The 23,534-nt window shown below is 38.0% G+C and overlaps 2 protein-coding genes across 2 annotated transcripts in view; both read left to right on the top strand.

Annotated features, from left to right (window-relative positions):
• The window catches only part of LOC134552170 (collagen alpha-1(XXVIII) chain-like), a 39,670-nt gene extending 28,717 nt beyond the window's left edge, over positions 1–10,953 (top strand). The window contains exons 23-35 of the mRNA XM_063400562.1: positions 984–1,052; positions 1,230–1,298; positions 1,750–1,818; positions 3,185–3,253; positions 3,959–4,027; positions 4,829–4,909; positions 5,883–5,918; positions 7,008–7,044; positions 7,173–7,730; positions 8,363–8,604; positions 9,176–9,263; positions 9,348–9,437; positions 10,754–10,953. Of these exons, the coding sequence (XP_063256632.1) occupies positions 984–1,052; positions 1,230–1,298; positions 1,750–1,818; positions 3,185–3,253; positions 3,959–4,027; positions 4,829–4,909; positions 5,883–5,918; positions 7,008–7,044; positions 7,173–7,730; positions 8,363–8,604; positions 9,176–9,263; positions 9,348–9,437; positions 10,754–10,953 (1,677 nt within the window). The remainder of the gene's footprint in view (positions 1–983; positions 1,053–1,229; positions 1,299–1,749; positions 1,819–3,184; positions 3,254–3,958; positions 4,028–4,828; positions 4,910–5,882; positions 5,919–7,007; positions 7,045–7,172; positions 7,731–8,362; positions 8,605–9,175; positions 9,264–9,347; positions 9,438–10,753) is intronic.
• A 1,616-nt stretch (positions 10,954–12,569) lies between these two features.
• On the top strand, positions 12,570–23,316 carry BBS5 (Bardet-Biedl syndrome 5). The gene is made up of 12 exons (XM_063400561.1): positions 12,570–12,860; positions 14,010–14,092; positions 14,857–14,922; positions 15,716–15,765; positions 16,294–16,421; positions 17,277–17,412; positions 18,419–18,514; positions 19,022–19,084; positions 19,740–19,874; positions 19,986–20,069; positions 21,772–21,795; positions 21,909–23,316. Exons 1-12 carry the CDS (start codon positions 12,799–12,801, stop codon positions 22,008–22,010), a joined length of 1,029 nt encoding a protein of 342 aa, XP_063256631.1. The 5' UTR covers positions 12,570–12,798; the 3' UTR covers positions 22,011–23,316.
• The last annotated feature ends 218 nt before the right edge of the window (positions 23,317–23,534 follow it).

Here is a 23,534-nt window from a genome sequence, read left to right as displayed (position 1 = left end):
AGATATTTACATTTATTTTCATCAGGAGGAAATTACACTGATAAAAATCACTTAAGTTTCTGGTATAGTCCAGTGAACTCACAGAACTTCATGTCCCATTTCTGGGGATCTAACAGGAATTAATCAACTGGAAGCTCATCCTTTGCTCAGAATTTCAAGTGTCTCTCCCTGAGCCTTAAGCCCCCCAGAACTCCTTCCACTGAGAAATACTGCATGTCTCTGTGACCACATCCTTCACTTTTTGCTGTCTTTGTCAGCATTAGTGGTTCTGCTTTTGCTTAGTTCTTAGACACGAAACCACATAGGGTAAGGCCATAAAGGGTAAAGCTTTTTACAGCCTAATTTTTAAAAATTATTTTTGCATGGGTATTTTCTTGCTACTGTTTTAAATGCCCATATTTTGGACAGCTACAGGAACAAATGCAATCTTGATTATCCATTCTATTGCAACTGAGCAACTCACTGCACCCCCCAGCGTGGCTGGGAGGGCTAGGGCCCTCTGAGTTTTCTTGGTAAATCTGTTCCTGAGATGCTTCAGCTGTCTGGATCCATGAAAGGAGTTTAGTTGTACATTTCCCATAGGAAGATCCTGTTATACTCAAAAGGTTTAACAAGGTTCCACAGCATTATAAGAAAATGGAATTCTGGAACAAATGATGATAAATATATGGGGAATACAACTAAAGTAATTTCTTCTTATATGTAGGCCACGAATGACAACATATAGCACTCTTAAAAATATTAAAATTAGTGACTTAGCAGTGAAAGGTCCTGTAAATAATGAGCGTTATTAAATGTCCCTGGTTTAGTGCAGGATTAAATTAACCTAAAATAATAATTCACATAGTAAAATACATTAGCCAATAAACAGAGAAATAAAATCAAATTACAGTATATCTGGCAAATAAGTTTCACTTTCATGGATAATTTTCTGCTAGCAATTGTCTTGCCATTCACTCAGCTGTTTTTCCTGCCTTCATCAGGGTGACCAAGGCCTTCCAGGACCCCCTGGGCCCTTTGGGCAAAAAGGAGATGGTTATCCTGGCCCACCCGTAAGTTTAGAGATTTTTCTTTTATGTGAATCGGGAAGAAATAAGTGCTACACCTAAGGGATTACCCTCCATGTCTGATGTGCTAGGAAAGATTTGCTGGTCTAAAAAGTCTACGAGTGCACGTGGTCAATGTAGCTGTAAATTAAATTTATATTCTGTCTGTGCATACAATTCCAGGGCTTGCCAGGCCTCCCTGGGATTCCTGGTGAACAAGGCCCAGATGGAGTTGGACTACCAGGACCTAAGGTACAGACTTGACTTCTAGAAAAGCAAATGCTTGTGTATACTCTACTTCATAGAGATACAATTCCTACCTATGGGTCATAGTCAGAACACCTACTTAATCCAGCTTTAACTTTCTTCTCAGTATATAAAAGGTAGATCTTTTTTAGTTTAGGTTTGTTGGGGTTTTTTTGGTTTGGGGAATCTGGAGTTCATTTTGTAATATGGGAATTGTAATTCCTGTGTAGCTGTGCATAATTGACTTGACTATGTTTAGACCACCAGCCACTGTTTATCCCCAATAAGTTTCTTGCCCTGCCAGCAATACCCTCGGGTTAGCATTGTTTGGACTTGCACGGTGTAGTTCAATAGCTCTCTTCTCTTTGTCCCATTTCGTTATAACAGATGCTTGGAATTCTAGAGATAAATTAAACTTTGGTATTCACTACTTATTTCTTAAAGTATTGGCTTTCAGGGTGATCCTGGTAGCAGAGGACCAGTTGGACCCCCCGGTCCCCCAGGAAAAGGCCTGCCGGGACCAAAAGTAAGAGATTTAAACAATTATGTCTCTCTTTGTCTAATTTCTAAAATAGGGGGGGAAAGTATACTATAAAAATGTGCGATTATGCACAGACATCTACATGTTTTCTGTCTTCACTAATCCAACAAATCATCTTTATTTTGTAGAAAATCAAAAATATTTTTGGTGACTAGCCAACAACCATAGTCTCCTTGTGGCTGCATATGATAAATGATAAGGTGATAACCTTGCAGTGAAGATCAGTGACAAAACATTTAGCTCCTGCAGACATTAGCTGCAACTGAGTGGCAAAAATTTCTTCAGACCCAGCATTGGTCAGAATTAAAGGCCGGGCAAGCACTTAGCATGCCTTGCCTATACTACTGCTACAGCTATAGGCACTACTGATGAATTCTTCTGGGAGCTATTCCTCTTTTTTACTGTATAAATCAAATAATTATCTAAAAACCAGTATGAAGATCAATCCCTGAAAAAATAATTATTTTAGTATCATTTTGTAACCATGACAAAGGCTTGAAAATAACTGTAACTATAAAAAGCAATTTTCACTGTGAAACCTGCCAAATTGGAAACTCTTATGCTCCTACAACTGTTTTAGAAGTCTATTGAATACAAAAGAACTGGCTGGAATGTAAATATAAAGGAACTCAACAATCTCAAATGCAAAGATTATGCCACATAGTAATGAGTTACCTGCACACTGTGCCTTATTGGTCCCTGAGATTCAGTCCCCACTGGCAGGAAGGCAGGGTTCAGAGAAAAGCAGTGGTGAAGCACCTCCTGAGGCTGTACTAATCCCAAGGAACAGCATGTGCATGGGATCCTTACAAATGAAGAAACTGAGAATTTCATGCAGGGATACTAGAATAGCAGTATAGACATAAAATGACTATGTACTAGGCAGGTTTTGATTGCTTCCTGTGAGTAACATGGAATGGGAACCTTTTTTTCCTAGAATTCTATTGAAAACTAGCTTATATATTAGCAACAAGAGTTAATTTGCAATGCCACATTAGTATGTATATGTATAGGTCTTACTGTGTAATGGTGGTAAAAGATAAAAAACCAATAATGATCTTCTCTTAAATTTTAATTCAGTCTCCAATATCTCACCAATATAATCCATCCTTCAATGCAGCATATATCTCTATCAGCAAGGTGATTCATGTTCACTATATATTAAGCCAAGTGACTCCTTTGAAGTATAAACTGGATTATTAAAACCTGATAAAGGCCAAAAAGAGTCTTTCTCAGCTACAGCAATCTTATTCCCACTACTTATAAAAAGATATGTTTGGAAGAGGAAGGAAAAGAAATTACACGGCGATATAACAATTTATTGTGTATTTTTATTATGAACATTCCCTAGGGAACCATAGGACGGCCAGGGCCACCTGGCTCTCTGGGACCTCCTGGTGAAGGTATTCAAGGAACTAAGGTAAAAAGACTCAGTGTCTCCAATATTTAACCTGTGTTGAGTGGTCAATCTGACCACCACAGTGTTAAGGAGATTTCACATTGTTTCACTCATGAAGAGAGCCTCAGGCTAGAAAATGAGAAGGATAATGTGAGCACCTGCAAAGTATGTTCTGTCTGCTGCTGCAAACTAGCCCAAGCATGTGTGTGTTGAGGAAGAATGAACTTCTATCAGTTAAAGATACCTTTACAAAATTATAAATACCACTCCTCTTCCTCAACTCCCATGCCTGCAGAAACAGTCTGAATTAATTATGTGTACTACCACTCTGTTCAGCAGAGAAAAAGCCTCCATCCTGAATCTGTGTGTATATTAATTTTTTCTTGAAATATGGACTCTTACCCAAAGCATCAGTCAGATGAGACAGATTCAAAAGATAGAAATAAGAAAGGCAGAATGAGAAGGAATAAAATGGGATGGAAAGAGGGAAAAAACTGAAATTACAATCAAATTAAAACTACATCCAGTAATTATCACATGGATTTTCAATATTGTGTACCTTTATACTGAAGAAGTATTTGAGAAATATAAATTAGCCACTCAATCATCAAGTGCCTCAAGATCCTTGTTAAAATGCAGTTTGAAAAACTTTCTCTTTGAACATTTTAAATTACTGTGTGATGAACGATTACAAAGGGTTAATATCACTACCTGGATTATCATTAGGGGGAACAAGGTATTCAAGGAATGCCAGGACCACGAGGCCCCCCTGGAGATGGGCTTCTGGGAGAGAAGGTATGATCTCTAAATCAGAGATAATAGTGAGAGAATGCCCTAGATGGAAGCCAACACACTCAAAATGCTCTTTTACAGTCACTTCTCATTGAAGGCATGTGAATTCTGTGTATAGGGAACCTCAGATCCTAGAAGACTATATTATTAAGTTATATTGTTATTAGAAGTTATATTACTCTTTTATTATTAAATTAAATATTAGATTTAATATCTCTGTCTTTCACCTACCTGCTATGCAAACTTTTGGGACTACATCAGTGTTACAAAAAAGAGAAGGGTGGGTTGGAATCAGTTTTCAGATGTGATCACAATGGCTCAGCAAGGATGCACAAAGTCCCATAGTCTGTTAAAAATCAAACCAAGAAGCACTAATACATCTGTTTGCTATGCCAAACACCTTTTCTGGGCCAAAATGTTTCTCAGAGTGATATTCCCATTATTCATTCCACTGACACCCCTAGATTTCTTTTCTACTTCCCTAGTGTTATCTTATTTTTCTAAGGCACAGAAAATAATTTCCATCATGCAATATCCCATGAAACCCCTAAGTCTGTATGTAGTTGTTTGAGATGCTTCGTTCAAACCACTTCAGATACTTTTTCCCATAAAAATGCTTAGCCAATACTACAAGTTATTAACAAAATTTACAATACCAAATTATTTAAATGATCTCTAACAAAGATTTCTAACTCATTTCACAAGCCTCATGTGCATTCAACAAAGGCTACTTAGAGGGAAATTTGAAAAGTGTAACAAAAACTGACTTACACTTTCTGTCTGCTTATTACCATGGTTTTAAAGGGAGATCGAGGAGCTACAGGTGACAAGGGGAAAAAAGGAGAAAAAGGTGATGTGGGTGACCCTGGTTTATCTGGAGAACCTGTGAGTAACTCAGGTCGATCACAGATTTTTTTTAAACCACTCAAAAAAAAGCTGAGTTGTGTATTCTTCTTTCTATTTAATTACACATAATCTGAAACACTTAAGAAGCTGAAACTACTAAAAACTTTAAAAGCACAAAGAAGACATCTACTTGATTAATACCCCACTTCCCACATGAGTGTGGTTTCTTCCTTAAGGCAGTTGTCATGGTTTAACCCCAATAAGCAACTAATTACTACACAGCCACTCGACCATCTACCCCGCAGCACTGATGTGATGGGGATGAAAATCAGAAAAAAAGGTAAAAAACCCTAAACAAGCAGAAGACTCATGGGTGGATATAAACCAGTCTAATAATTGAACCAAGGATAATCATAGTCACAGTCACAAAAAAGCCAGGTGATGCTCAATAAGATTGCTCCCCACCCGCTGATGGCTGCCCCACCCATCCCGGTCACTCCCAGTCCCTGCACTGGCTGTGCCCTCCCAGGCTCTGCAATGTCCCTTCAGCCTGCCCGGGGCAGCTGTCCCGGCCAGGCCCCAGCTCCTCGTGTGCTTCTCACTGACACAGCCTGGGAAAGGCCTTGGCTGGGGTAAGCTTCACTCAGCAACAACCACAACAACGGGGTGTTGTCAACGTGATTCCCACAGGAAAGCCAAAACACAGCACCTAAGCTAGGAAGAACCAGCTACTAAGAAAATGAACTCTCAGCCAAAACCACGACAGCAGTGAAAGACAAATGAGAATCAGTGATCCAGTGGGAGACTTGAGGTCATCCAATTCCCATAAACCACCTCAGGAGGTTGCAGTACGACATGCAAAAGCCAGTGCACGTGCATCAGAAGCACACTTTTTCCAGTTTAACTTCCTATTGGCCAAATATTATTCTAATACTGGTATCGATGAAATTGTATGCTGAATTACAATGTTACTATCTAATTGCAAAAGCTTAATTAGCAATCACTGTTACAGGGTCAAACCGGACCAAAGGGAGACCAAGGCCTAACAGTAAGCAAATTTCATTATTTAAATCCCATTAAAGCAAGATATAAACAGTCTCAGATGAAACATGGCCTTTTATTTCTTTTGGAAAGCCATCTCAGTAATAATATAGAAAGAAACCAATTCCAAGATTTCTGATTTTTTCTCATCTACTTTATGCTGAAATGGAATTAAAAGTTCCTGGTGACTTTAGGTATTTTTCTGCTATATGTTCTTTTATAGCTAGTGTTAGATCAACCAGGTGTATACTTGCTGCAGGAAGGTTTTTTTGCAAGGATTTAAGAGTCTAAAGAGCAAAGATCTTCAAACTTGTCACGGTCTATCTGCTATGAACTTATATTTCTGCTAAGCCACACTTGAGCCAAATTTAGTAAAGTATGTCAGTGAGTATAAATACTACTACGGTTTATGATGGAAGCTGAGCAGCAGTAGCAAAAGGTTGTACTTGAAAGTCTGACTCAATGCCAGATGAGTCTGTCAGGCACTTCAAAATATGACAAATGATAGCTCTGAGAGACACTTTGTTCACATGTCACAGAAGGTATCATTTTCCTGGACAGACAGCTCTGGAGGCAGCAGTTTTGGGGTTGTGTGCTGATGAAGGCTGGGTAATAGAGTGGGCCAGGCACATCAGGGCTGACAACTCCCAATTCCATTCTGTATTGGTGCTCTGGCATATGTCAGCTCACTATAAACAATCCTACGCTTCCTGAAGTTGGGTCTATTTCTCTGCTCCCCGTACATTTAAAAAGGATATCATATTATTCAGATGGTAAAATATTTATGCCTTTCAGTTTTAATGAGAATCAATTAATCACAAAAGATTCTTTACAATAATAGGAGTTAATTGTTTTAGATAGAGAATTTAACATGTTGTCAAGTTATTGATTCTTGTATGCATATGAAATCGTTCATTGTAAAATGTGGAAGTCATTCCCAAGGACAAGTCTGGAAGTTAAACAGTAAGATTCTTCTAAGTCATTGTAGAACACAAATATTAATTATAAACAAAATCTTTGTTAGTGTCAATATTATACCTCATCTGAAAGAGGCAAGTTGTGAAATATTTTAATATTTAATTTTTTTCACATGCAGAGAGAAGATATAATTAAATTAATTAAAGAGATATGTGGTAAGGACTCAGGAAATCTTTATGTTCAGATTCTGTACTTCCTTCATTACATTTGCATTTCTTCTTTTCCAAAAGTCATGCCATATCAAGTCATTGTGATCTGGGTTTCTTTTATTTTTCCTTTGTAGGTTGCAGTATTAAATGTAAGGAAATTCCTATGGAGCTTGTATTTGTGATTGACAGTTCTGAGAGTGTGGGACCAGAAAATTTTGAGATTATCAAAGACTTTGTAACTGCTTTAGTAGACAGAGTAACTGTAGGCAGAAACGCCACCAGAATTGGCCTTGTGTTATACAGTTCAGAAGTTCGGCTAGAATTTGGGCTCAACAAGTATCCAAGCCGAGAGGAGGTTAAGCGAGCAATTAGACAAATGCAATACATGGGAGAAGGCACTCACACAGGAACTGCTATCCGCAAAGCAACCCAGGGAGGATTTTCTGGCGCTCGAGCAGGGCTGCGGAAAGCAGCCATTGTGCTAACAGATGGCCCAACAGACAAGAGAGAAGCGGTAAAACTGGATCTTGTTGTTCGAGAGGCTCATGCAGCGAGCATCGAAATGTACGCAATAGGAATTGTAAATACTTCAGATCCAACACGGGCTGAGTTTGTGCGTGAGCTAAATCTGATTGCTTCAGACCCAGACACAGAACACGTGTATCTCATTGATGACTTTAACACCCTCTCAGGTGCGTTCATTGAAGTCTTATTCTGCCTGTATCTGACACTTCTCACCAGGGGGCAGGGTGGGGGAAGAGACATCATCTTTGTGGGTATTTTTTGACGTTGCAAAGTAATAGAAATCTACACATACAGCTCCCCTTTGTTTACAGTGTACATTATGAGGCAACATACCAACGGGGGAATGCCACCCAGTCTAGGAAAACAGCTGCTTAAACAAGTTTTCTAAGATGAGTAAATGCTCGTGCACTGAAAATCTGACTGTAAATCAGAGTGAAACTCAGTGTCATAAATTCTACTTGTTCACTTCCCTGGGGAAATAACCCATTTTCACTTGGTAGTTCACATCAGCAAGATAAGCAGTTATTTTCCCATTACTAACTAGCAGTTGTTACTAAGCTTAGATGAACATCCCTGCTTGAGTTCATTGCATTTTCTAACATGCAGAAGACTTACATGCTGGCAAGTTTGTGACCAAAGCATCCATACTCCAAAGAGTCTGGAATAATCTTCTTAAATGCATGTAAACAATCCAAAGGACTTCTGGATTAGCTGTGTATTACTGAGAAATATAAGTAATCCAAATTTTAAAAATACATTGAATTTCTCAGAATGATAAGTTTTCTATTTTTTTTAACAGCTCTTGAGTCCAAATTAGTCAATCAATTTTGTGAAGATGAACATGGCACCTTAGTACACAACCATAATGAAAATGGTGCAAGTATAAGTGGACGATCCTTCCATGCAGTATCTCCAAGTTCTTTACATTACACACTTCAGAAGAAAAACGTTAACAGACAATCACCTTCAGCACAGACATTTGGAGTATCTACAGTAGAAAGTCCTCTGAGTCTCGGCCATCTTCCTCAACCTTTAGCTCCGGTATGAAAATTCAGTAGGCTTTAACAAGCAGAAATTTAAAGTATATATCTTTCTGTGCCACTGAACATAATTTTTACCATTTCTCTTAATTTTCTACAGGACAGGTACTTTACTTGGTATGTTCAGAGTTGGTTGTTCCGAGTAAGAGCTTTGAAGTTGCATGCAAGCAATTTACTAATAGCTGTAACTTATTCCTGATATTGTTACAAGGATTCCTTTGTTTAATACAGTAATATTTGCACCACAGTGGGAATCATAACAATATTAAAAAGCAATTACACTGTTATAATTAAGTCTAAGAACAGTAATTGGACTCAATTGTAGATTATAATTTTAAGTCTATAAATAAACATCGGTAAAGCTCAACTAAAAAAAATATTTATCCCACTTTTAGATACGACAACTTTACTTGTAAACCAACCAGGAAAAGTTAAAATTCTGGTTCTTAACGCTGAAGTCAGGGTAAATGGAAAGGAAAAATATTAGAAAATCTCTAAGTCATGGAGTGCTTGTTCATTTTGAAACACTTCACAGTATCTGGAAAGAAAAAAAAATCAAATGCTTATTTCAGACCAACATACCTCCTGTAGTCTATGAAGCCTATGAAGAGGAACAAGATGAGGAAAACCAGCCAACCCTTCTAACAGTAAACACCAGAGGTATTTCTATTGTCATTCATTTCTTCATTTTCATTTTTGGCTGATGAAAAATCAGTGTCTCATTCTGTTTCTTTTCACCTGCAGCTGTGTTACCATTATTGCCATCTAAACAACCACCATCCAATAAAGTGATGACATCATCTCTCTCAACTGCAGGTCCCACACCGAGACCCGGTGGGTTATAGATCATAACTATAGTTTTTCATTTTGTTCCCTCTTCGCCTGGTACTAACTTTTAATAAGGCTTTAAATCAGAGTAATTTTGTTCCATTCTACAAAGATTTTGTGAGTCTGTGATATAGAAGAGAAATCATTTCAGGATTTTATAACAGATCTAGTTGCAGCTCTTGAGTTCCCAAGTTCTGGATCCCATCGCTCCACTTAAAGCAAAAGCAAGGTTTTCTATAACCTGAGAGGGAGCTCCTAAGGGGCATCAAAACCAGAACTTAATTCTCTCTGAGGGTGGGCCAGTCACCAGGTCACTCATCAGCCAAGGAGGGAGGCTTCAGTACAGTGATTTTGGAATTGGACAGAAAGAAAGTATTCCTCTTTCAGAGGAGCAGTAAGAAAAAACTGTTTACTCATTTTAGTATAATAATTAGCTGAGTGCTTAAAGAGTTGATTCTTTTTATATGAAATGCCCAAATGTATTTTGGTCATCATTTGGGGGATTTTAAATTCCAGTAATAGTGCATTATGATGGGAGCAACAGAAGAGAGCGATAAAAGCATGTTTCTATGTTTCCTGGAAACAGTGGCATGACTTAGTCTCTGGCACTAATGTGGTTTTTTTCCAGAAAAGTGACAAGATACCAGTTGCAAAAGACAAAATATTAGTCACAACATTCAAAAACTTTGCAGAAAACTGTTTTCTATCTCATGGTATTATTAAAGTGAGTGAGACTAGATTAGTATATCACAGTCTCCTATATCTGTAGGAATTTTAAATTCAAACTTATGTACATAATTACTACCATTTTATTAGAAAAGTAGCACAAATATCTTACAAAAGCAAGACAAGAGTTTTATATTCCTCTCAGTATTTTAATGTGTCTTCTCCCACACCACCAGGAAGCTAATGTACAGCAGAAGGATGCAACAGATATAAAAACAGCAGATGCAACTAGCTTACAGCTCTTTGGCTTACAACTTCTGTTTGCTCACCAGACTGGTTGCATGTAATCAGATTTCAAAAAATTGTATTCCAAAATTATCATATTCATGTTGTTTGCTCTTTTTGTATCTGGAGCCATAATACTATTATTTCTGGAATTACTAAAATTCTGGCATGCCAATAAAGGAACAGTTTATTTGACTAAGATGCACTTGTAACATGCCTTCAATATTAATATCTTTAGAAGTAAAAGTGAATTTAAAACTATTGGATTATAAACAAAGATTAGCAGAAAGAAATAAAAGTTTTAAAGGTAAAATGTATGGAATACAGTTGACTTTAACAAACTGAATGTTTTGCTCTTTTTTCCCTTTCAGGAAGTGCTGTGGCCCCGCGGTGCCAGCTGGGGCTGGAGCAGGGCCCGTGCCGTGTCTATACCATCCGGTGGTATTACGACCCACAGGCCAACGCGTGTGCTCAGTTCTGGTACGGCGGCTGCGAGGGAAACGCAAACCGCTTCCAGTCTGAGCAGCAATGTAGACAGGCTTGTGTGGTTTTTTCTGGAGGTAGGAATTAATCTCTACATTAAAAATGATAAGGTTGAAGCTCTTGATTGTTTGGCTTTTTTATCAAGTATCCAGCATGGTACCTAAAATCAAACCAATCAATTTACAGAATGCTAACATTATGAAGACGTATGCCCACTAACTAAAGAAATGTCTACCTATGCAAGCATACTTGAATGCTTTTAGCATTTATTATATGACATAGAGATTATAATAAAATAGCAAATTTGTAACAGTATCGAGAGTGCAGAATTTCCTTTTTTACTCAGTTGTAGTAAGACCAGTGTAGCATTTGCCATAGCAATTGCCCTTCCTTCACCCAGATCTTTAAATACTACCACTGTACTAGACCTTATTTTAAACTACATATATTGCTTTGGAAACCAATCCTTAGTCATTATGTAAGTTCTTTTCCCTTTTTTATGGAAATCTGATATTTGGCATGGATTCTGCAATGAAAACCTCACTCCTTTTAAATGAAACTATTCTCACAAATAGTATTTTACTATTTAAAGCACAAAATAGCAACTTCTAAATTACATACAGAGTCCTACTTAATACCAATAAATACAAGTGCATCAACTTGTGGCCTATGTGCTCTCTGGGTCACAGGACAGGGAGGTGGTTCAGTTAGCCACCTTTCCTAAACACATCACAGGTACATTTTTTCAGTAAACTCTCCTCAGTTTTTATTAACTAACCAAGATCCATGACAATTACAGTTAAAACACATCCACAGATTTCTATGAGTGAATATACCAATAACTGGCATTACTGTGCTGGGTTAGTTCATGTCTAAAATGGTCCTTCTAATGTGTTTCTCTTCTGAAAGCTAAGTCTACTTTTAAAATGCATTTTAATATTTTCATCTTCCTTAGTTAACTATTTAAACTTATGTTTAAAACACTAAACACAGCACAGTTTATTGCCTGCCACTGTGATACTGCTTTTTACATTGATGTCTGCCTGTATATGGTGCCTTCCGTTATTTAATAAACTTTAAAGCTTATTTCTAATAAGACATTTCTGATTTTACTGCCAGAACAGAAAATGGATAATGGTACCTTTACAGAACTAAAAACTTACCTCACAGCTAAATTACACTGACTGTGTGATGCGTTTCTGATAACGTAACTGCATTTCTGCCACAGCCCTTAACGAGGCCAAACATCTCAGCTTACGCTCTCCCGTACGTGAAAAGTCCATCATTTTTAGTTGGATTTGTGTGGTTTGTTTCTTTTTCTCCCTGAGCAATGGTAACTTCCAGAGTATTAACAAAAAACGGAGTTTGGCCTCAACGAGAACACCCTCCACCCTTGCTGCTTACAGGGCCTCAGCCCCTCTCCCGACAGGGCCACAGCGAGGACGAGGCACCTCCTGCCCGCTGCTTAATTTCATCCGGCTTCTGTCAATATCCGGATGGGTACAACGGGTCCTGGCCAACCCAGGGAAAAGCTTTAGGGAAATGATTTTCTTATGATTCTTATTCGGAGTATTATTTTTTTAATTTGAAAGTGGTAGGGCAGTGCAATTAAAATTTGAATAGTTTTCAAGTCATTCCAAATGAAAAATGACACATCTCATCTATTTTAAACCCCAAACCACCAAACACCCAGCCGCGCAAATCCCCAGGGCTCAAGGCTGCGTTACCGAGACCGCCCGGCTCTCTCACGTTTTACGTTTTAGCGCCTCAGCCGAGCCGGGGGAGGAGCCAGGGCGGGCGAGAGCGCGCGCGCGCTCCTCGCGTGCGGCGCCGCAGCCAATCCCGGCCGCCGCGGGAGCGCGAGACCCCGCCCACCGTCCCTCCCACCCCGTTGCCAGGGCGGCGCGCGGACTCGTCGGGGCGGGTGTGGGCCATGAGCGGAGCATTGGACGTGCTGTGGGAGGACAGGGATGTGCGCTTCGACATCTCCCCGCAGTGAGTGGCCGTGTCCCGACGCGGGCCTGCCCTCACAGCGGCGCTCTCGGGCCCGCCCGGCGCCGGCAGGCGGCTGGCCGAGCGCTGCGTCCCGCAGGCTGAGGCCGACCCCCGTTACGGGCGCGGTGCATGGCGGGAGCATCCAGCGTGTGCCGGGAGCGCCCCGCTGTGGCGGCGGCGGAAGAGCGGCTCCACCTGGCGGGACAGCGCGGGCAGTGCTTGCTGGGTGGGGTCCGCTCACCGTTTCCAGTCTAGAAAAAGAAAACAAAACAGAAGGTTGAACAGTGGAGGACTGAGGGAAGGGTGCATACTTTTCCCAGCTGGGCTTTTCCAGCACTGAGAAGTACAACCAAACTGAAGGCGGTGTTTGCGGGGACGGTGGCACTCGTGGTTAGCAGGACATGGCGCCCCTGCCGGGCAGGCGGCATCCTCCGCAGGGAACGGAGCGGTGGCTGGGCAGTATTTCAGGAAATTAACGTCTTAATTATACATTTTGTTTCTGGCATGCCATACGTGAAGAGTTTTGGCTGCTTTTGACAATACGATTAAAATACAGCAAAAATTCACACTGCATTTATTATGTAATTAAGTAGTTAGAGCAGTTAAGTAAAGCAAAATAATAATATAAACAAATAAATAGAAGACCTCTCAAAAAAAAAAAAGAAAAAAAGGCAAACACCCCCAAACGCCATCCTTTGTGGAAAATTTAGCAGAGCATTTCACATGTTCTTATCCATCTGATACTTCTTTTGCTGGCATCTCTTATTTTCTGTGCCTAACTCCACTCCTTGTGACCGGAAAGTACATCAAGAGGAAATAAACTCTGTCCCCTAAAAATTATGTGAATGCAAGTGGGATTTTTTTTACTTTTTCCTCCAATTGCCACACACCTTGTCCTCATTTTGGGGTATAGTTTTTATGTTCACTCTTGCTACATAATTATTCACTGTTATAATTTAATAATAAAGATGTTAATATTTTTCATCTGTGAGATGTAGTGATAATTTCAGGTATGTAAAGTTGATTTGGATGTATGAACGCATGTGCGGATTTTTCATTGCGTGACGTACTGAGCAGAAAACAGGAAAGTGAAGCAGAGGAAAAATGGCCTTATTTTTGGAAGATAAATTATTTTCCCTTTTTTTTTAGACAAATGAAAATGAGACCTGGAGAGGTCCTTATAGACTGCTTAGAGTCTGTTGAAGATACAAAAGGAAACAATGGAGAGAGAGGTAACTGCATACTCAGGGAAATGTAAACTTTTTCTGTTTAAGCTGTGTAGGTTCATGAAAGTTCTTCAGGTTTCCACTGAACTCTGTTTCAGACTCTGTTGCACAGAAAAGATTCTGCCTGTTTCACAGATCTGCCTCAGAGTGTTTTCTTAAAGTTGTAGGAAGGTGATTATTGTCTCAGAATTTGTTTAGAATTGAAAGCCTTGTAGGAATAATCCATTTATAAACAGTGTGATGCTGTTCTGCTGTAATCCTCTCTAATGCCCAGTTTGTCCCACCCTGTTTTTAAGTGAATCGTAAGGAATGTGTGGTGGGCAGGGGCTGAGGCTGCCAGCGTGCTGAGATGGGGTTGGATGTGCTGCTCTGCAGGGCACAGAATGGAATAAATTTGCATATGGCAAAGGGGTGAGGTTATTCATGAATACTGCTGTGATAGCTAACTCACTGCCTTCCCCTTCTCCTCCCCAGAGCAGTTCTGCACTGATTGTGTCTACATTTTTGCTAAAAGCATCTGGATTGAAATCAATAACTGTTCTTAGATTGATTTTGAGGAATGCTGGTATATATTAGAAGTCGTTTCATTTGTTCCTTGTTGGATTTTCTCTGCTAGCATTTTAAGCATTTAAGTATTTAGTGATTTTTCTGGTGGGGTGTCCTGTACTTTTCTTCTTTTTCCTGTCGAGGAAAGAATATTCTGTTGTTTCAGAATATTTCATTTAATGGAATTTATTTAGATTAAAAATAGCTACATTCTTGCTCTCCAGGCAGACTGCTTGTGACAAACTTGCGGATCATTTGGCGCTCGCTGTCGTTGCCCAGAGTCAATCTCTGTAAGTATTACCTTTTGTTTCCTTTGTGGTGGCATGCTGTTCCTTCACAAAGTATTGATTTCAGTACAGAATACTGAAGTACAGCTGTGTTGCTCTGTAAAGTCTGAAATAAACTGCTACTAAGAATCTATAGGAACTGAGATGATAATTCACAGTAAAATAGTGATATTCAATGTTAATTTCTCAGAAAAGAAGTTGAAGAGTTCTTCAGACATATTTTTCATTTGGCCAATGTGGGATTCATTTGGTTTTTTGGAAACAAAATTTGAGCTTCATTATACATTGCTTTAGTTGAAGCTCTTGTTGCCACATTTATTCATATTCTGCATTTCTCTATTTATTCCCCACAAGTACCTGCCCCTCCAGTTTTAGTATTGTAAACTCTCAGTAAGTTTCTCATTTTAATTCTGTGAATTAAAACTGTATGAGCAGCTAGAGCTTTGCTTTTATTTAATTTAATGTGCTGAAGAGGGCAGGATGTAGTTACATTGTACACAATTATTTCCATTGCTCAGTGTGGAGTCCCCTTCTGTGGAAATATTTATTGGATAGGATGGTACTCTGAGCAGCCAGAGTTGCTCCTGATTTGAGAACAGCACTTGACCTCCTAAGGTCCTTTCCAGCTTAAATTAGTCTTCGGGCTTGTGATGAGGACCCAGGGCATTAACCACAAAGTGTAATTCTCACAAATAGCATCCAAAGCTGTGCTACAAAATTTGGTAATATACTTTGTAATATTGACTGTTACTTTTCTTGTTCTCAAAACAATGTTTTTTGTCTCTTGACTTTTAAGCTGTCGGTTACAACTGTGTTATAAACATAACTACAAGAACTGCCAACTCTGTAAGTTCCAAAAAATACTTTTAAAAATAATAAAAGAAATTGTAATTAGTTCCTTATTCTTATTGCACTATATCAACAATAATCTGAAAGTCTACTTGCAAGAACAGTAATAGAATAGTAACAAAAATTTTGTTTTAAAAGTGGAGAGCTCTGAAATACATAGCCTGAATGGAATTGCATGCAACTGTGAAGCTATTTGTTTGACTTGCCACAAAGAACTCGCAGGAAGATGATGTAGATTTCCTGGGCAACCGTATGATAACAAAACCAAAAATAATGTTTTGGTCATGATATTGCAAATGTAGAGCAGGCAGGCTGCATTAGTTCTACTGTTGATGGAACTGCTAGCTGGTCAAAAAGAAAAATCAGTTCAGTTGGAGACAGCAGTAGATTAGTGGTAGAATCAGGATTACACCTCCATATATGCTGTTTAGAACAATAACTTAGACAATATCTGAATGTTATTTATTAGTTGTACAATCAAGCTACTATATTGCCAAAATGTAAAATTTCATTTTTTCCTTACAGAAATTGAGAGGGCAGACAGAAGCTCTGTATATATTGACTAAATGTAACAATACTCGGTTTGAGTTCATATTTACTAATGTCGTTCCTGGCAGTCCCAGACTCTTCACTTCAGTTATTGCCGTGCACAGGTAGTGTACTTAAAATAGTGCTTGATCAAGGACTCAAATACAGGGATTGCAACTGCTGATAGACACAGTGTATGAGTGCCCATATTCAACATTCAGAAAACTTTCCCAAAAGAGAACAATTTCTGGAAGGAAGGGGGAGAATGATCACAAATTTTAGTAGATAACTGCACATAATGGAAATTGTATTTATACTAGTTATTGATCACAATTTATACACTTCATGTGTGTATAAACAGTCTGAACATATAAGAGTATAAAGGAGCTAATTTCAGTGTGCATTTTCTAGCTACAGTTTCTGTCTGCAATAATTTCCCATAATTTCAGACCATGTAAAGGAAATCCAGGGTTAAATCCTGGTCAGAATTCTTCATCAGCTACAAAACACTGGATAATTCCCACCTAAGGACAAGTCATCTGAATGAATGTGTGCATAATACAATACCATGGGTGTCTATGTAAGAGCTGTGGAATACTGCAATATATATTGGATGTTTGTGATTTAACTGGCACTGAAAAATAAAGGATTGTTAATGTCCATGCTATGTATAGCATGGACCTCAGAGAACTTATACTTTGCAATAGAGGCTGGGTGATGACTGTCTTAAAGGAAAAATAGTATGGACATGAGTAATACAGGAGATGAAAAAGTTGTTAAAAACCAGTTTTAAGTTTAAAAATTTCATTAAGGAAAGCTGGAATATACTTAATTATGTTGAAAAAGTTTTAATAGTGCTCTCACTTTTGTGCAATATGGTGATAAGAAAATACATTTCATATCTGTACTAAAACAAAAAGTAAATATAACAGAAAAATGGAACTATGTATGAACTAATATGTATTTCATATTTTTTGCAGGGCTTATGAAACTTCCAAAATGTATCGTGATCTGAAGCTGAGAAGTGCATTGATTCAAAACAAGCAGCTGAGATTGTTACCACAAGAACAAATATATGATAAAGTCAATGGAGTTTGGAATTTATCAAGTGACCAGGTATAGTAAAGAATCAGAATATATTGACTACAGAAAAGTTAAAATGTTTCCGTTTTCATCTAGCAATTGTACTCCTACAGTTTTGTAATCTCCAAGGAATTACCCTTAATGCTGCTCATCAGCTAATGTGTGCAGAGAAACTGATCCCATATATTTGCTACTCACTGCAACAAAATCTCCTTTTGCTAAACTGAAGTCTATGTGACCTGGCTAATATGCAAGGAACTAGATATACAGTTTCTGTTAAAAAGATATATTTATGAGTTTAAAGCTCTGAAAGATGACTGAAAGAAAATCATGTTTCTGAAGAGCTCTGCTGATATTTGTGTGTTTACATGTAGTTTTACTAAACAGTATTAAGATTATATTGTCTGTTGATTAATGAAAATTGAAAATATTGGAAGGGATTCTGTGTCTTAAAAAATATTTAAAACTTTTAAGCTAAAAATAGAAAACATCTATTATTTTACAGGGTGTTAGTTGCAAGCATTTCCTGGAGCAATGAAACAAAACAGGCGCTGATATTTCTGTCTGTGCATTTTTAGTCCAGAATAGAAATATGATCCACTCTGACAAGCTAAAAAGTTCTTTCCTCTGCATTGCCTTGGCACACATCTCCTTGGCACACATCACCTAGGTTTAAGCCGCATGCCATTGTAGTGACGCTTTATGCCAGTTCTGGAGCTGTACAGTTAATAGTGCTCTCAGATGCTCCGTGTATCCCCAGGAGGCTGCCTGGGCTGTGCCTTGATCCAGCTTTGCTGCAGTAGTAGGTACTCCCAGCTATTTGCATTACTCAGGCTCTGGTAGCCTTTAAACATTGGATCCTGCTTCCTTGCTTTCAATAGAAACATTTCGACCGGGTTTGGTAGGGAAGAATCAAGCTTTCAGGGAATAAAATACAAAGCTGTACCTTGCTTATATGTAAATGGATAGTAGTAATCATAATGTTGGGGGAAAAAAGGTCTGTACATAAAGCAATTCTAACATAACTTTTCTTTAATAGGGAAATTTGGGAACATTTTTTATTACTAATGTGAGAATAGTTTGGCATGCAAATATGAATGACACCTTTAATGTCAGCATACCATATCTACAAATTGTAAGTATCTTACAAAACCATTTTCAAAATGAAACAGCATATACTCAAGTCTTTGGTTAAAACTCCCGAAGCTTACCAAAATTTTATTTCATATCATTTAGAGAGGAATTTAGTCTTGCCAGCATCAACCACAGGCTATATTTTCTTTTCTGTCCCGATTGGTTGGGGGATTTTCTGGGCAGGTACAGGTGTTGAAAATGGCTTGTATTTCAGGTTTTTTTAATATTTTCTCTGATGCTTCATGCCACCTACATACAGGGGGATTAATGATCTGTGAACCCGATGTTCAGAAATTTGCTGTTACCACTGTTACCACTTCTAATAAAACACATTTCCCTGAGGATTTGGGGCTTCAGATTTGTAATGGTAAATGGGAGGGAATGCTGTAGCCAAGCTTCCAGAGCCAGTAATTGTAATTATTACAGTGTAAAAAAACAAACTGGTACAATGAGATTTTTATCCAGTAATTACAAAATTTTTAACAATGTTATACCTCTTTATCATTAGCGTTCAATAAAAATGAGAGACTCAAAATTTGGCTTGGCACTTGTGATAGAGAGTTCTCAGCAGGTAAGAAGGTTTAATAGCCTTTTTCTAGTGATTACATTTTAATGATACATATATACAATATTTCTCTATATGCAATATTTTTATATACAACATTTCTCTAATTCTGAAATGTCATGGGTCTACTTTTAAATTACATAGAGCATTCCTTCTGTGTGGCCTTGTGAAAACTCAAAAAAAGTTCTCTTTGCACTGCTTAAAGTGTAAATAGTTTATATATTTATATATTTAGTTTATAGTTATGCTGTCAAATACACTGTCTTCTGACAGATTATCTTTGGTATCTAATTAATTCTGTGCTTAATTAAGACCGCTTTTTTGAATATTTTTCATTGTTTCTGCGTATCTGAAAGCTTTTTTAATAACAACATCAAGACCTAACAGACTGAGTGCTTGGGAATAAATCATTAATACCACCCTTGTTTGCTTGTGATTTTCTGTATAAAGAGTTTGTTCCCCTCTTATATAATGGGCTAACAGTTAAAAGCTTATGTACCTCATAGAAGAGCATGGTCATTGTTTTTATTTCACCCATAATTCAAGTTTTCTCAGCAAGCTGAAAACTGCTATTGTTAAACTGGAAATCGCTATCAAGGAGAAAAAATGTTTAGAAAATAAGACTAATAAACAGATGTTGTCTTTTTTCTCTATTGTATAGAGTGGAGGATATGTACTTGGTTTTAAAATAGACCCTGTAGAGAAACTGCAGGAGGCAGTGAAAGAGATTAATTCACTTCACAAAGTTTATTCAGCTAATCCTATATTTGGAGTGGATTATGAAATGGAAGAAAAGGTACTCCATTTATTTATTTTAAATTAGATACAATACTGTGTTAACAATAATAAAAATATATGAAACATATTGGATATGTGAATTTACTTACTACAATGTTATAATTTGCAGCCTCAACCCCTTGAAGACCTAACAGTGGAGCAGGTTCCAGATGATGTGGAAATAGAAGCTGATGAACATACAGATGCTTTTGTGGTAAGCAGCTCCACAAAAAACCAGAAAAATAGAATCATTCTTGTTTGGTTGTTCAGATTTAAGCAATGTACAGCTGTAATCCTCTATTAAAGATAAGCTGCAACTGTACTTTCTATATTTAAAAGACATCTACATGCCTTTTATTAAACATCCTGATTATTACAGGAATTTATACTATGTATGAATTTTTAATTTCAAAACAAACTATTATTAAAAATAATAGTAGTAGATACTTAAAAGAATGGCTTTATGTAGTTTCTCAACACATTAAAATCAGGAATAGCTTGAAAATCAGCGGTACAATATAATCAGATACATAATATTAAAAAAATACTTTGTCTTCTCTTAAAGCAGAAAAATAGATGGTGATATCAATATGCTCAATATTCATCTAAGATTCAAACTTGGAAGATTTTTAGAAAGGCAGCAATAATTTTACGTTATTATGTCTCCCAGTATTTTGGGAAAATTTATTTTAAAATGCATTAGGTTGTTTGATTGACCCTCTTTAAATGAATTTTCAAACTTAGTGTGCAATTCAGTAACACCTGGTTCCATGGTTGCTTGCAAGGGTAGATGGCACATGTTTTCAAATATTAGCTTTGATGCATTGACCATTGACACGTTTTCTTACCAGTCTCTGAAACTGGGTAAATTAACAGGCCTCATAAAAATGTTACTTCCGTTCCTTTTAATTTTGCAGCCTTTCACTAATACAGATAAGCTCTTTTTTTCCTTTCCCTCTTTCCTAGCTTTTTGACTTCTTTCTTTTCAGTTTTGCACATTTTTATTGTCTTCAGCCTATTTGAAGACATACCTTTCCTTAAATGGAGATTTTGTTTGCTCTATTGGTGCCTTTGTCAGCTGAATTAAATAACTGTGCTTTGTATATTCTCAAACAAAAACTGGAAGCTGAAAATGGTTAGAAGGTTGTCGCTGTAGGAGACACAGGTTGCCCAGAACCCAAGGAGCAGCTACACACCAATATTCTGCAGTACTTGATGCTGCAGGAAAATGCTTTCTTTGCTGCCCCTCGCCAGTCCACAGGGGCAGCTGAAGCAAGACTGGGCCCTTTTTGGTAAACAAGATCTAGAACCTGCTGCCAGAGATTTCTATTGTGTGGATATTTTTGGAGATCTGATATCCTTAAGAGTGTGAGCCCTAATTTCCACCCACACTAAATAGGAAAGATGATATCTCTTTCCCACACCTCTATTTATTGAGTTGTTCTATTACTCTGTGTTCTTTTCTTTATTGAGTATTATGTCAACTGAATTTTAATATTATACATTTTAAGCTAGTTTTGGATGTTAAATAGTAAAAGCTGCTGCACATGAAGCAAAAAAAATACCAGAAGGCTGTCAGTTGGTTTTCATATTAACATTCCTTATAAACTGTTTGCCAGTGCAACAAATATAATACAAAAATGTTTTTTTTAAAAAAATCTTTGTTTATTGTTAAGGAAAATTCAAAGATTGGTATTTATGAAAGATACCATAATCTGGTGGTATCTAATCTATAATCCAAACCAGAAACTCCTGTTAGAACCCTTTCATAAATTATTTTAACATAGAAGTAAAACCCATATAGACCAGATTCTTGTGGAAGACCTACCCAATACAGTTTTGACCCCAAGGAATTATTAGCAGATGTGGTTTTTGGACTTTTTTTTTTCTAAGTTCTTTTCTGTTTTCCTTTGCAGGCTTACTTTGCTGACGAAAACAAGGTATGGAGATACTTTTTCATACTATCAAATTCATGTTGATAAAATGGGATAATGGAATTAAAAAGTGCCTTCTGCTTTTTTTATTTTCTCTCGTATGTCATGTATTCAAAAAGCAACACGATCGGGAGCCTGTTTTTTCAGAAGAACTGGGACTTGCAATAGAGAAGCTCAAGGATGGATTCACACTCCAGGGACTCTGGGAAGTAATGACCTGATTTAGATTGGCACACGTTCGTTTCCTAGCCAGAGAAAAGCTCGGTTCTTACTGGATTTAGATCTGTAGAAGATAACTTAGAAATATCGGAGTAGCAGAGAAAGAACATGCCAAAGCTAAAGAGCAGGCAAATATTATATAATAAGTCTTCGGGCAATGTCATAAAAGAAAGATTATCCAACACCCTTGTACGCTTTTCAGAGCTCTGCATTTCCTGCGTTGCCTGCGGAGCCGTGGGCGGAGAGGCGCTCTGAGGCGGGCGGGGCGGGGCCGCTCAGGGAGCGCTGCCCCCTGCAGGCCGGCCCGGGCACGGCAGCGCGGCGCCGCCAGTCCCTCTGCCCTGTCCCTCTGCCCTGTCCCTCTGCCCTGGGCTGGCAGCGCCGGCCAGTCCGGCACAGCGGGCACGGCACTGCCACTGCACACACTCCGCTGCCTTCAGGACTGGCCTCCTTCTCCCTCCCCTGACAACACACATTCGGCCATGGTGTTTCAGACACCGTTTTATGGCAGGTAGCCAGCATTTTTTTTATAACTTCATGGCTTCTGTGTTTAAGTATTGCCCTTTGGTTGCCAGGACCAGGCTCTGCTTGCCATTTTACACAGCACTGTGTCAGAAAAGGAAGCCTCCTCTTTTTCTGCACACGGAGGCCATTGTCTGAGACAGGGCAGTGTGAGGTACGCAGTTTGATGCTCAATTTCAAGTATTTATGTATTTATACAGAGTGATGTACTTTCCCACAATGATTATGTTTGAATTAACTTTCCATAACTTGTTTAATGATTTGCAACACAGAAATACCATCATACATAGACCATTTTGTATGTAGGCATATTGGCTGTGTTATTGATAGCTTTAAGAAGAAGCAATTCTGTTCCAAATAATAGCTTTCGTAGCTCATAATTTTGCTAAATATTCAGCACGTATTATTTCAAGTATTTAATTGTAATCCAGATATCCTCATACAGTTGTGTGTTTGTTTGTTTGTTTGTTTTTGCTAGAGCACTTTTTTCAGCAATGATCTAGAAAACAGGGCACATGCAAATAGCTTCTGTGTGTGTCATTAGACATTTTATGATGTTATGTGTTATAGAGAAATGAGTCATTTATTGTTAAAGGAAGACACAGCTGTTACGTCTTCTAGTGAGATCAAACCTCTGTGCTGTTTCCTATAAATGGAAAAAGTCAAATGAGATCTCCTCTCAGCTGTTGTTTCAGCAGCTGACTGTTAAAGTAACTGTGGTGTGAATGTAATACTGGTGTTTGTAGAAAATATTTCAAAGTATATATTTGAATGAAATACTATATATATTGAAAAGCAGTCATTACTTCAATAAACTTTGATAATATTATATATTGTAAATCTTGCATTCAAGTAGTTGTATTTTGATCCTGTTTCCATTACATTCAAAGCACATTTTATCAGATGGGTGGAGACTTCAATTTGATTTATTTTGGAAAGCAAAACTTTACCTGAAATAACATATATTTTATGTCTAAACAGTAGTGTTTGGTTTAAAACCAAAT

This window comes from Prinia subflava, chromosome 6, assembly GCF_021018805.1.
Source record: "Prinia subflava isolate CZ2003 ecotype Zambia chromosome 6, Cam_Psub_1.2, whole genome shotgun sequence".
NCBI lineage: Eukaryota > Metazoa > Chordata > Aves > Passeriformes > Cisticolidae > Prinia > Prinia subflava.
Note: the sequence above shows the minus strand (reverse complement) of the source record. Positions and strands in the feature narration are given on the sequence as shown.